General features: G+C 39.2%; 1 protein-coding gene across 3 annotated transcripts in view; it reads right to left on the bottom strand.

Moving 5' to 3' along the window:
* Positions 1 to 14,376, bottom strand: part of LOC126260250 (cyclin-G-associated kinase) — a 256,668-nt gene that overhangs the window by 55,178 nt on the left and 187,114 nt on the right. For all 3 annotated transcript variants that reach the window (XM_049957574.1, XM_049957583.1, XM_049957590.1), the window contains exon 18: positions 5,687 to 5,998. In XM_049957574.1, coding sequence (XP_049813531.1) covers positions 5,687 to 5,998 — 312 coding nt within the window. The remainder of the gene's footprint in view (positions 1 to 5,686; positions 5,999 to 14,376) is intronic.

The raw sequence follows: 14,376 nt of genomic DNA, 5'->3' as shown, positions 1-14,376 counted from the left end.
ATATTTATTTCTCTTCCACGGAAAATAAGTCACTACTTAAAACCATTTTGTATTTCTGTAAATTTAGCTGTGGTGTCACCTATCTCCATTCTTTGATGTACAAGATGCCCTGAAACTTATTTGAATAACTTCAACTTCTGGACAAACATCTTGAACCTTGGAGTCATTCTTCAAATTATTTACATTATCAGTTAAGTAGTTTAGATAAATACATAATGTCCCAATTTTGTTTTGTTTTGGATCTTTCAATATTAATTTCAGAAAAAAAAACCACTCAAATGGGATTGCTGATAGTTAAAGCAAGTAAGACAGTAGCTGTGTGCAAGTATGTTCAATTAATCTGTTGTCTTTAGTTCAGTTGGGCACATTAGTGAGTATGCCAGAATTAGGCTCAATGTGACTTTGTTGAGTAAGTTTTTGTCTGAGCAAGGTAATCATCAAAATTTGATAATGAAGTTTAAATGCAAACTGAACACATTATTTCATATTGTACCACCAATAAATAACAAGATTGCAAAAAATAAAATAAAATAACAGCAGTGAGACATAAATGGTATATGTATACTGTGGAAAAAGGACAATTCAGCAGGAAGAAAACTAACACAGACGAAGAAAGTATGGAGGTAGGATTGCAGCCTTTCACAAGTTTACTGAAGAAAAGAAATTCCTATTGTCAGCTTTGAGAGTCTGAAACAAGCTGGTTAACACAAGCAAACACATTACATAAAATAGTTCTCTCATGTATTCTGTTGTCAATACAATGCACCTCTGTGGAGCTAGAAGCAGTCATGTCAACCAAGATTGTCGTTTAGCTAATTGACACAAAGAGAACTGTTACCTGCAAGCTGTCTTATCTAACATAAAATCACTACCTCAACACAAGAGGTAGTGGACTGAGAAAGGAGAATGGATGTGCAACAAATCAGTTCCTAGAAACTTCCCAATCAACAAAATTCTCTCTGACCTTCCAGAAACCAGACTTACATTTATAAAGGGGCAATGAAATGAAAATGAGACAGATGGGGAAAAAGTAAGTAAATTATTTATTATTGCAAAAATAATTGCGACAACTGCTGACTGTGAGAGAAAATTGTCAATGTCTTCAAGCAAAAATATTTGCTGTAGCCTACGGAACCACGATTGTACCCAGGCATGTACTACTTTGTCCAAAGCAAATCAAAGGCCACCAACGTGTTAATGCTGTTTTGTTGAAAACTGACATTTTGTGTCAGTGGCATGAACAAAATAGGGGTTGATTTTCGGAAAAAAAAACAACACTAGTTGCTACTGATAATTCTACTCATGTACACAAATAGTGCTGTTACCAGTTTTGAACTGACAGGTTCATCTCCAGATGGCTATTTACATCTAGATACATATGTATTGATGTTTAGACAGGTTTTCGATTATTTATTCCCCTGGGATGTTGGTACTATTGAAAATCCTGCGACTTTTGTTGCAAAGTTGTTTGCACGGCTGACTGAGTTTCCTCCAGACTCAGTATGTGGTGGGAGACACTTCAACCTCTATCACCCTGCCCAGCCCTGAAAGTAATTAAAAATATCGTAGCTAAGAGTAAAACCTTTTTCTCAGAGAAAACAAAGATCCATTTCAGCTATCCATATATTGTCTTGTGATATCAGAGGCAAAGAATCTGTGGAGGCAAAGAATCTGCAAGACTATGACTGACATGGAAACTCAGAAGGTGGGGGGAGACACTTCACCAGGATGTGAGATACTGACTAAGCCAACACAACCATAGTGCGGGCATGCTTCAATACATAGGATGAAATTTCAGGTTAATCTGGTATGACCAAAGTGGAGTGCCATGTAGCACTAATTTCCTTGCTACTGTACAGTTTATTAGAGGGGGCAATGCTCCACCAGATGATGTTTCATCTCCCAGTGAGGAGAGGTCTTATTTGCACCTGCAAATCTGCACCTGGGATCATCAAAGTGAACACTGTGTGAGCAATCGCTTCTCTAACCAAACCATCAGACAATTTATTCCCCGAGATACCCAAATGACTTGTTTCCTGTCTGTAAAAAGAATTTTAAAAGTTAGCTGATTATGAAATTGTTGAATGATAATTGAATACATAAGCTAGATGTGAACTGCCTTAACTGAAGAAGTAGGATCTCTACCTCGGCAAGGAGACTGTTTATGAGACTAGTCGGGAAGGTGCCAGGCCAGTCTTACTTCATAATGATGGACTGAGTCCAATAATTTCAAAGCTGAAGGTGCCACTGAGCCATAAACCTGTCAAACATAGTTTAATCAGTATGAGACCAGACTCTGGTAAACTGGAGTAGAGAAGTGCAATCATCATACCAAGAGGTGTGGGCAAGGAAGCGTATATCGTTAAGCTTTCACATACAGCTAGTCTTTAGTTGACAAATACGGAGCACCTGTGTCAGCTCTTTAACAAAGTAAAGTGCCAAAAATCACGACTCTGCAAAAGCATCCCAGTGCTGGGTAGCTAAGAGTTCTGGGTCTGGATGGACAATAGTATGACTACACAAACGAATTATTCACGTTTTTGTGAGAGAGAACTGGGAGCCATGGAAGGCCGTTCAGATGGCGCCTTGCAGCTGGTGTTTAGCCAATGCTACAGATTAAAAGTTGTCAACATATGGCATGGGACTGACCACTGGTGCCTCCGAGGCCACTAGCCGATTGATGTATGACACATAGCTCACCACACATCCAAGGGAATGGCAATTGTTATGGCTCAGTCTTGAGCGATGTATGAACTAACACCAAAGAACTGGTGGGATACAAACTGAGGACTAAAATCAATAAGAGCCTCAAAAGCCTGTCAGAGTAAATAATATTATGATGGTGCCAAGTGGTGTCATATTCCTTACGTAGGTCAAAAAATACTGCAAGGAGATGGTGGCATTTAAAAAAATGCCTGTTGTATTGCCAATTCCAACCTAACCAAATGGCCAATTTTGGATCATCTCTCCTGGAAACAACACAGATAGGTGGGGTAAAAAGCCCCCCCCCCCCCCCCCCCCCCCAATTTGAGAACTTGGCAAGAGCAAGATGGTGAGGCTAATCATTCTGCAGCTGATGGAGATGGGGTTTTTGTCATGTTTAAGGATTGCAACAACGATACTGTCTCACCACTGTTAAGGGAAAACACCTTTAGCCAAATACACTTGAATACCCAGAATAGATGGAGTTTTCAAATCAAGGCTTGGGGCAGACCATGTGATGAGTCAAGAGCCTGAAGCATTCCCCAGTCAGCAAAAGGTTCATAGGTCCATTGTGCACTGAGGTGACCAAAGTCATGGGATAGCAATATGTACATATAGAGATGGCAGTAGTACCACATACACAAGGCATAAAATGGCAGTTCAGTGGCAGAGCTGTCATTTGTACTCAAGGTGAGTCATGTGAAAAGGTTTCCAATGTGACTATGGCCACATGACAGGAATTAACAGACTTTGAATGGAGAATGGCAGTTGGAGCTGGATGCATGGGACATTCCATTTCGGAAATTGTTAGGGACTTCAATATTCCAAGATCCACACATCAAGAGTGTGTTGAGAATATCAAATTTCAGGCATTACCTCTCACCACAGACAACGCAATGGCTGACAGAGCAGTGGTATCTGTGTAGAGTTGTCAGTGCTAACAGACAAGAAACACTGTGTGAAATACCGCAGAAATCAATGCGGGAAATACAATGAATGTATCTGTTAGGACAGTGCAGCAAAATTTGGTGCTAATGATTTAAGAAAGCTTTAATAATGGGCTTGTAATTGTACAATAGTGGTACTTAAATGCTACTGTGACGCATCTCCTTCAAAACAGTCTCCTCCTGACTGAACACACCGACTCCAATGGTGTTTCCACTTTTAGAAACATTCCTGGAAATTTTTTTCCTGAAATGTGTTAAGGACGTTTTCCGTATTTGCCTGGATGTCTTCATGTCTTCAATTGAGTCAAATCACTTCCCTTTGAGTGAAAATTTTAGTTTAGGAAACAGGTAGAAGACCACAGGGGTCAAATCAGGGGAAGTCAAATCAGGGGAATATGGCAGTTGTGGAAGCACAGGAATTTTGAATTTGGTCAAAAATTCAATGATGGAGAAGGCACGATGAGCCGGAGTATTGTCATGGTGTAGCACCCAACTCCTGTCTTTCCACAATGCAGGCCTTTTCTTCCACACCTTTTCGCAGAAATGCTCAAGGACACATTTGTAGTATTCCTGGTTAATTGTCTGTCCTTCAGGGGTAAATTCATGATGCACAATACTGGCAGAATAATAATAATAATAATAATAATAATAAAATCACGAACATTGTCTTCACCTTTGATCGACTTTGCCGTGCTTTTTGCGGTCGTGGTGAACCTGGAGTCTTCCACTGTGAAGACTGCACTTTGGTTTCAGGATCATATCCATATACCTACAGTTTGCCACCTGTAATTACCATATTTAACAAATCTGGGTCATTTTTAGTCTGATTAATGAGTTCTTGGCACACTTCAAGTTGGTATTGTCTCTGGTCAATTGAAAACACTTTTGGAATGAATTTTGTGGACATTCGACACATTTTCAGATCTTCAGTTAAAACTGACTGAACTGCATAGAAACTTAAGTTCATCAGCAATCTCCGTAATTGTAAGTCTAAGATCAGAGCGCACTAAGTCGTGAAGTTTCACAACATTTTCATTCATTTTTGAGGTGGAAGGACGACCGGACTGTGGTTCATCTTCAAATGATTCATGGCCATTTTTACATCTCTTGAACCAGACAAAAACATTTTACTGGCTCCTACAATTATCTCCAAAAGCAGTTTTTAATAGTTTGTAAGTCTCAGAAGCTGATTTCCCAGTTTTAAAACAAAATTTAACACAAACTCATTGCTTCATTTTTTCATCCATTTTCACACAGTCAGAATCCGGCAACAAGCCCTATCAGACCCGCATTCAACCAGCTGCCACAATGAACTGAATAAAGGAAATGCAATTTTCTGTCAGAGGACATTCAAGAACAAGGCAATGACTCACTCCCCACTCTCCGTGTACCTGCCCGCCAAACCAGTAAGCAGCGGACCCATTGGCAACAGACGCCTGATGCAAGAACCTTTGCTAAAAGCACAACGCCCTTTGCAGCACCTCTCCTGGGCTAGTGAGCACATTAGTTGGATCCTAGACATTAGGAAAATCATGGTCTGGTTGGCAGCGTCTGAGTCTGGTGCAGACCCCACAAAGCCAAGGACTCAAGTTGGCAACAAGTCACTGTGCAAGCAGATGGTGGCTCTGTAATGGTGTGGACCATATTTACATGGAGTACTGTGTCCTCTGATCCAACTGAATGAACACTGACTGGAAATGGTTATGTTCAGCTACTTGGAGATCACTTGCAGCCATTTGTGGACTTTTCATGTTCCCAAACAAAAATGGAATTTTTATGAATGATAATGCACCTTGTCACTGGGCGACAATTGCTCACAACTGGTTCAAGGAACATTCTGGGCGAATGATTTGGCCACCTATCTAACATTCATGGAACATAATCGAGAGGTAGGAAGAGATCTCCAACTCTGGAAATGAACAGCAGGAAACAACCACTACTCAGACACTGTAATGGCATCCCACATTTAACTTAAAAAATGGCGGAAAAATAAATATTTCTACATGCAGTATGTGACATACAGAACATATACAAACCTGTAGGTTGTTGCCAAAAGGGTCAAATAGCATGTTTTGTGGCACTGACTGTGCAACTGAAGGGCCCTGTAGTAAGTCCTCCAGTCCACTAGATGTTTTCCCTAAACCACCCAGCAAATCAGCTGTTTGATCACTGCTATTTATCTTCTCTCCGCCCATACTGGCAGTAATGTTAAGTAGATCCACACCATCTCCTGCTCCTCCAATGTCCAACAAATTTGCCTCAACAGTTGGCTGTTGTGGCAATTCTGATGTAGGTTTTGGAGAACTTGACAAGCCGTCAGGAACTCCCCTCTGGTCTTCCTCGTGTTCCTGTTTAATGCATAATATCATGATTTAATATTTGATATATATTTACAATGTTACAACAATAAATAACATACATCATTAATAAAAATAAGTTAAACTGAAGAAATGTAAGTACTGTCAAAAGACGTTTCATTCCAACCACTTGACAGTCCTGCAGAAAGAATATGTCCAATATAAAAATGGAACGTCCGGGGTGGAACAACAACAGTATTATGAAAAGCACAAATCATTACTCACCACACAGAAAAGGCATTGAGTCACAGACAGGCACAATGAAAGACTACTAAACATTCACTTTTGGCCAGAAGGCCTTTTTCCAAAATAGAAAGCACATACACATTCACACAAGCACAGCTCACACACACATGGTCAATGTCTCCGGTCGCTGTGGCCTGTCTGCGGATTCAGTCAGGCCATAGTGGCTGGAAACAGTGGCCATAGTGGCCATTGGGTGTGGTGTGTGTGTGTGTGTGTGTGTGTGTGTGCGTGTTTTTTTTGGTTGAAAGCTAAAATGTTTAGTGGTCTTTGCATTGTACCTGCCTGCAACTAAACACATCCTCTATGTTCAATATAAAGCTTTTGAAATCGGTAATTCATCAGGAGCAGAATAGTTGAGAAAATGGAGGTTTGGAAAAGTGGTACAAGTGGCAAAGAAAAGTAACTCGTAATCCTGTGCAAAGGGAAACACTTGATAGGAATTAGAGGTATGAATAGAATATAATATGTAACATTGAAGTTCCAGGCAACCTATAGGCCAAAAGTAAGAGGCATAAACAAAAATTTAACATAATCTTATAATCCACAAATCCAGAAAGTAAACCGAAAAGGGAGAGGCATGAAGAGCATTTACAAAATAAAAGTGAGAAGGAGAAACTTTAAAAAAGGGGAGTGCGTGTTTGTGGATGAACAAGTCATAAAAATATTGAGATGTCTGGTATTAAGCTGGTTTCTACATGAAAGAGAACCAGCAACTGACAAAAGAACTGAGTAGAAGTAGGACCACCAACGGCCTTGCCGCAGTGGTAACACCGGTTCCCGTCAGATCACCAAAGGTAAGCACTGTCGGGCTGGGCTAGCACTTGGATGGGTGACCATCTGGTCTGTTGAGCACTGTTGGCAAGTGGGGTGCACTCAGCCCTTGTGAGACAAATTGGGGAGCTGCTTGATTGAGAAGTGGTGGCTCTGGTCTCGGAAACTGACATACGGCCGGGAGAGCGGTGTGCTGACCACATGCCCCTGCATCCAGTGACGCCTATGACAAGGCGGCTAATCGGCACCATTGGGCCTTCATGGCTTGTTTGGGAGGAGGAGAAGTAGAACCTGTTATACGCAGATTCATTATTTGTGTTTTTGTGCACATGCGATTTTAGTTATAAGCTCAGCTATTAACAGTATACGGAAGCAGTAATGCAGCAGCACATCTCATCTCAAAACGAATCTTCTATCGTGCTTATTGAGACGTCAATCTTCAGTTCAGTTCAGGTCAGTAGAGATGTGAAGTTGCGCTTGACAGAGTCTGTATTTAAAATGTTGGGTAAAAGGAAAGAAAGTGAGGGAAACAAGAATGTATGAATGTCATGTACACTAGAAACAGAGGTGAAGTTTTGGACAGCTTTGAGAAAGTCGAACGTATTGTTGACATTCATCATGCCTTGGTACTTACTGAATACACTATGAGAGCTATTTGTTACAATGCGGAATCAATTAAAAAATCTTTTCGAACCTGAAGTGACTTAAGTGAGACAAGAGTGACCAATCTCGCATGGAGGTGACAGAGAATGGAAAAGGTACTATGCCACTGGACTGAATACCACAACTAATAGCACATGCTTCTCTCTGGAGCTGCTATTCAAGCTAAAACCAAGAACTCATTTTCAGACTTTACAAGCGAAAATATTATCCAGCACCTTTCTCAGCCAATTCAGATTGATTTGATCATTTAAAGCATTGTTTTGGCTTTCAAGACATTGAAATGACAGGAGAGGCAGCTGTGGCACATGAAGTTAGAGCCAAAGATTTTAAAACAGAATAAAAAAAAAACTGTGAAAGAAAAAGGCTATACTGTGAAGCAGGTTTCTGACTTCAATGAAGCAGGATTATTTTGGAAAAGAGTATCTAGCCACATGTTTATCACTATTGGAAGAAAAAACAGTACCTGGATTTAAGGCTGCAAAGGACTGATGTACCCTTCTTTTCAGAGGAAATGCTGCAGGCAATTTAATATTAAAACCCATTATGATCTAACACACTCAAAATCCTAGAGCATTAAAGGGCTGTGAAGAACAGGAGAGGGAATAAAAAATGTTGGACGACTTCTGCTGTTTTCAGTGACTATTTTGTTAATGAACTGAATAGAGAACTTAAGGCTTACTGTGAGAAAGAACAAACCCCTTTTAAAATTCTCTTCCCCTCTGATAATGTTCACAGCCATCCACTTTCCATTACTGATTCAAATAAAAACCCTGAACTCCTTTTTCTGTCACCAAACACCATATGTATCCTGTCACACATGGACCAGGGAATTATTTGTACATTCGAGGCAATCTGTCTGCATAAAACTTTTCCAGTCTCATAGAAGAATGCGATTCAAATTGCAAATGTCAATTAAGAAAATGCGTTTGACTGCTTAATCTCTCATTCAAAGGATCTGAGCAAGGGAGATTTGACAGTCTTCAGCGAGAAGAGTAAAAGGAAGTTCAGCCTGTTTCAATGCTGACGATGTAGAAAATAATTCGGAAGAAATAAGGAGTACAATAGTGAAGAACATTCTCTTAAATACTACAAAGAGCTGTATAATTAACTGATAAAGAAGACAAGACAGCCAAAAATTAAACATTTCTTTGCAAAACAGTGTGAAACTTCAAATGAATGTCAAGCCTCTGAATACAACACTTCAGTGAGAAAGGATTTGCATTAAGGAAACTGAATTCACTACGGCAGCGTCTTATTCTACCTATGTACATAACCCAGAACTGTTTAGGGTGTAGATGAACTTGATGAAAACTATTTTACTGTCTTATTGTGTGTTTCGGTGTTAAATTTTAATGTGTATAAATTTTGCATTAACATGCATTTCAGAAAGATAATAATTGTTATTTTTGGTAAAAATATTAAGAAACTCTGCTATTTTAAACTTAATATGTGAGTAAACAAGAACCTAACCTCATATTTTACATATAAAATGACTCTTGAACAAAACAGAGGTTCAATTAACTAACTAAAATGAAATGGAGGACCATTGGCAGAGTGGAGCCAGGTAAAACTGAGACAGACATGATCCGGAGCTTGAACATTCATCCTCCAGTTCTTTATGCACCATGGCAACAATTTTTAACAAAAGAGTACAACTGAGGACAGCTATGATGTGCACAAATAACTGATATTTACTATTTTGTAGTGAAGAAATAGGACCACAATTACAGCCAAGCTGCATTAGCTGAAGATGAATTCCATGTGTCCAAATCTCCAGAGCTCTTCCATGTAAAATTATTACTGAAAAACTTTTGTTTTCAATAACTGTACATGCAGATCAACATAAAGTCAACAGAACTGCATTGTCATGGGTATGTCTAGAATACTCTGAACTGAAAGATGAACAATTCCTTGACTTTATTGTCACTGGCTAGGAAATGGGCATGACCCACTATACCCGTGAATTGAAAGGACGATCAGTGCAGTGGTGACATCTCTCCTCACCACCACAGAGAAATACAGAACAGTTGTTTCACCCTTAAAAATCTTGGCCTTGTATTTTAGGACCAGAAAGGGATTTTGCTCATTGAATTTTTACCTCATGGGGGAACAATGCTGTGAAGTAATTAGAAAAACTAAAAAAGTATGGGCAATGATACAGAACAAAAGAATGGGAATGTTAATGAAGGGAGTATGCATAGTGCATGACACTGTATGTATCCACACTGCCAATATCACAAATCAGCTCTTGGATTCATTCTGTTGGCACATCAACTACCCCAGGTATAGCACCTTCAAGATTTTTAACTTTCCACTTCTGTAAGTTATTTACATGTGCAAACATTTTCTACCAGCAATGATACTGAGATTGCTGTCAAACAATGCGCCAAAGAGGTGATTAATGATTTTTTTTGACAAAGGATCAGGAAGCTGATTCCAAAGCTCATAAAGTGCACTGAGAACAAAGGTGACCGTGCAAAAAGAAGTAGTTGAGGTACAGCAGTGAATCTGTAAATTTTTCATAATTATATTGCCTTATAATGTATGTATGTGCCACATCTCCTCGTAAACCATTGGACTGATCTATAAAACTTGGCACACTTATCACAAAGTATCTGGAAAGAAGCACCTGCCTCCTGTACAGGTGGGGTGCGTATGAAAAGGTAATGGAAATGTAATCGGGGCGTGTCCACAGCAATCTCAACCAAATTTTATTGATACAAGACTCATCATTTGTATGATTTGTTTAAAAATACTGTGGGCCTAATACACTGCTATCACCCCAATGACTGAGGGTGGGGGTGAGAAGCAAAGTCACGTAAAAATATATGATAACGACAGATATCAGTATCAATTTCATAGTTTTTGGGATTGCTAGGCCTCATTAGTGACAGCCGCAATGATGTTTTCCCATAAGAATGAAGGAGGAGGCAGGGGATTCCAAAGATAGTGACAAGTTACAATCTCTAGAGTTTAGGGAAGCTATTATCAAGCAGAATGAGCCAAATGGCCTGTGTGGTGTAGCAGGCACTTACGTCGTTTGAGTCAAGCAAGAAGCATGTTCAGCAACTGGTTACTGGGTGTCTCCCATGGTGAACAATTTGTATTTTCATTTATGCACTCAGCAAGTTTGGTGGTGGTCATTATTATATATAACTACTGACCCACCCTGGCTTCACATGGGTAGCAATAGGAGAAGAGGTTGCCCGGAGATGGGATTGACATTTTGAAACCATCTATACAGTGAGGTAGTTTAGGGTCCCATTTATCACACTATGCAGCCATTCACTCTGGTGGGCCATTGTTTGCAAGCAATCAACAAAAACATCAGAATTTCAAGTAATTTTCTAGAGTCATTAGAAAAGATAACTATACACAGAGCAGTACTTTGGTTTAATAGTTGAGGTACATTCCTCATGTACAGGAGGTTCTGGGATCAAATCTCATTAGGTGCTTTAAATTTTTTTATTTTCAAATCAAAGCTAAACAACTGATCATTATTGTTTTCAATTAATTGGTTTAAATGTAATTTTTTTAGTATCTAACTCTTTGTCATATCACTTTAATCATCATATTAATTGTTTCATTTGCTCTTATATTGTCTTCCAATCATTCTTTTTTAATTTGGAATCTTTGTGCATTTGATTTTACTTATTTTTATGTATTAACTTTGGTTTTATTTCTTCTGTTTTACATTTTAAATTTTTGTCCATGTTACTGCATTCATTAGTTCTATTCCTCATGTTGCCTGAATTTTGTTTTATTTATGACCTCTTCTTTCATTTAAATCTTCAACGCATTACTTTGTCTACAGTGTAAGAAGAATTTACGATTTCAACATTTGCACGATAATTAAGTGTTTGCATTACAACTGCCTTCCAAAAAATGCACATTGCATAAAAAAGATATATATATTTTTGATACCACTGCACAGCTAGTATAAATAGATTATTCTGTCTTTTGTTTTTTAAACAATAGACTGGCATTTTTAGACATTTAACTGTCATGACAGATAAATAAAAATAATTAAAATCACATGCACAAGGATTCCAATCTTTACTTTTTCAAGTCATAACAAGAGCAAATGAAATAGCTAAAATGATGACTAAAATGATGACTAAAATGATGACTAAAATGATGACTAAAATGATGACTAAAATGATGTGACAAAGGATTAGAAATTTAAAAAAAAAGATACATTTAAATCAGTTAATTGAATAAAAATAATGGTCTAAGTAATTTTGAAAAATTATCTGAAAATAAAAAATTTTAAAGCACCTGATGAGTTTTGAATCCAGAACCTTCTGTACGTCAGAAAGATACCTTAATCACTATGCTACAATGCTGCTGCGTATACTGTTATTTTTAACATTTTAGGGCAGTGTAGAGAACCTATTTTCTCCACCGTCCACTTTCGTATCAGTGTTAGTAGTAAAATTTTGTAACATCCTCCTCCTGTCTGGTTTCTCAGTGATGGTGATTTATAAAGTAGGAAAGCACTTTACAAAATCAATAATGCAGAGTTACAGCAACTTAAACCACAATAATAGTAACAATAAATTAACAAATATTTTATGTCAAAATTTAATGAAAACTTAGTACACATGTTTTTAAAACCTCTACTGCTTACCACAAAAGATGGAACACCAACTAGTGAGCAATAGGGGCAGGATGATTACCATTGCTCCACACTATCAGACAAAATTAAGATTTCTTTTTCTCTTTTTTGTATTACTTGCAAACAAGGGCCTTCAGAGAAAATGATTGCAGGGTGTGACACCTGGTACCTTAACCTGCAACACCGTACAAATGTTTTGGAAATTCGATCCCACCCCTGGGGCCTTTTTCTTCTAAGTAAATACAGCTGAATAACTTGTTAAGTGTAATGGTAATAAATTATATAAACAAACTTTCCTCAAGAAAACTGTCAAAATCCCTACTGTAGTTCCCGAGTCTAGCCTTCATATGCTGACAGAAAAACGTGGTGGGTGTGTCTAATTTCAAATATTTATGTAGAGTTGCATTTTCACAAGCAAACTATACTGTCAGTGGCAGGGATGCTCTATGGCAGGCTGTTCCAACCGAGCTCCAGGTAGCCGGAGAGCTCCGGAGCGCTCACTGCGGCAGCTCGGAGCCCGCGTGGAGGGGGAAAGCGAACTCACTGCCCCCTGGCCGTATGCAGCCGCAACTGACGCAATAATCCATGTTCAATGACGGCTATGACTAGCTGTGGGAGCCCTGTACTTCTATTGGAGGATACCTTTCTATTCACTGAGAGGGATGGTCGTCCGCAGTGTCTTGTCTGTCAAAGTATTTAATTCTGCAAAGAGGTACAATATACACGTCTTCACGCAGCGCACTACGATCAGGTAGAAGGCGTTGCATGCAAAGAACTAGTAGACATGCTTCCAACAACATACCAGGAGACTTAAGATTAAAAACGGTTTCGTAATACGGATTGTGTCAAAATATACAACATAGTTCGTGTTCTGTAATGTGTTTATAAATTTCAGGTGAATGAGAGCGGAAAAACACTACTGAATCTGCAATTCAAGCAAGCTACAGGGTCGTTCACATCACTGCAATGAATGGCAAGCCGTTTTCGGTGGGACCACTCGTAAAATCGTGCATGGTAGCAGTTGCAGAATGTTTGTTTCCAAGGAAGGTGCAGGCAATTGAAGGGGTTTGCCTGTCGAAGCAAACAATGTCTCGTCGAATCCTGGACATGGCAGTGGGTTTAGAGAAACAGCTCAGGAAAAAGGCGGAGAGCTTTGTTGCATTTTTGCTAGCACTTGACGAAAGCACCGACATATCGGACTGTGCTCAGCTTACAGTGTTTGTGCGTGGTGTCGACATGGAGCTGCAAATAACTGAAGAACTCTTGGATGTGGTACCCATCAATTACACCGCAACAGGACGTGACATTTTTGAAGCTGTTTGTGAATCAATGGACAATATGAATTTTGCCGTGGGATAAGCCCCATTCTGCAGTGACAGATGGTGCACCACAAATGGTTGGGCGCCACCAAGGTTTTGCTTCTCGTTTGAATAATAAACTCAGGGACGAATTCGGGAAAGACGTTTTGACTCTTCATTGTTTTATTCACCAAGAAGCACTGTGTGCTGAAACAGTAGAGCTAGGTGGCGTAATGAAAGATGTCGTGAAGTGTGTGACTTTTGTGCGGCGTCACGGTACGAATCATCGCCAATTCAGAGGATTCCTGAAAGATATGGAAGTGGAGTATGGGGATATACCTTACCACAGTACAGTTCTTTGGCTGAGTTGGGGAAAAGTTCTTGATGTTTTCCTTTGCCATTCGTGAGGAAATATCCCTTTTTCTGGAAATGAAAGGGGAAGAAATGCGTTGTCTGAAAGTTATAAAATGGATATCAGATCTGGCGTTCCTAGCTGACATAAATATGCATCTGAATAATTTAAATCTGTCATTCCAGGGCAAAGGGCAGCTAATCATTGACATGCACGACCATATCAAAGCGTTCGTGGAAAAGTTACATTTATTTGAGAGGCATATGAGTAATGGACATTTAACGTTCTTCAATCGTCTTGCTTCTTTCAAACTACCTGAAGGTACTACTTTCGGCGATTACCAAGCAAAGTTAAAGCAGCTGATCACGTCGTTTGAAACACGATTCCGAGACCTCACTAGTTTGGAAATGGAACGTAAGGT

This window comes from Schistocerca nitens, chromosome 1 (genome assembly GCF_023898315.1).
Source record: "Schistocerca nitens isolate TAMUIC-IGC-003100 chromosome 1, iqSchNite1.1, whole genome shotgun sequence".
In the NCBI taxonomy this organism is placed as follows: domain Eukaryota; kingdom Metazoa; phylum Arthropoda; class Insecta; order Orthoptera; family Acrididae; genus Schistocerca; species Schistocerca nitens.
This window is presented reverse-complemented; position numbering and strand designations above follow the sequence as displayed.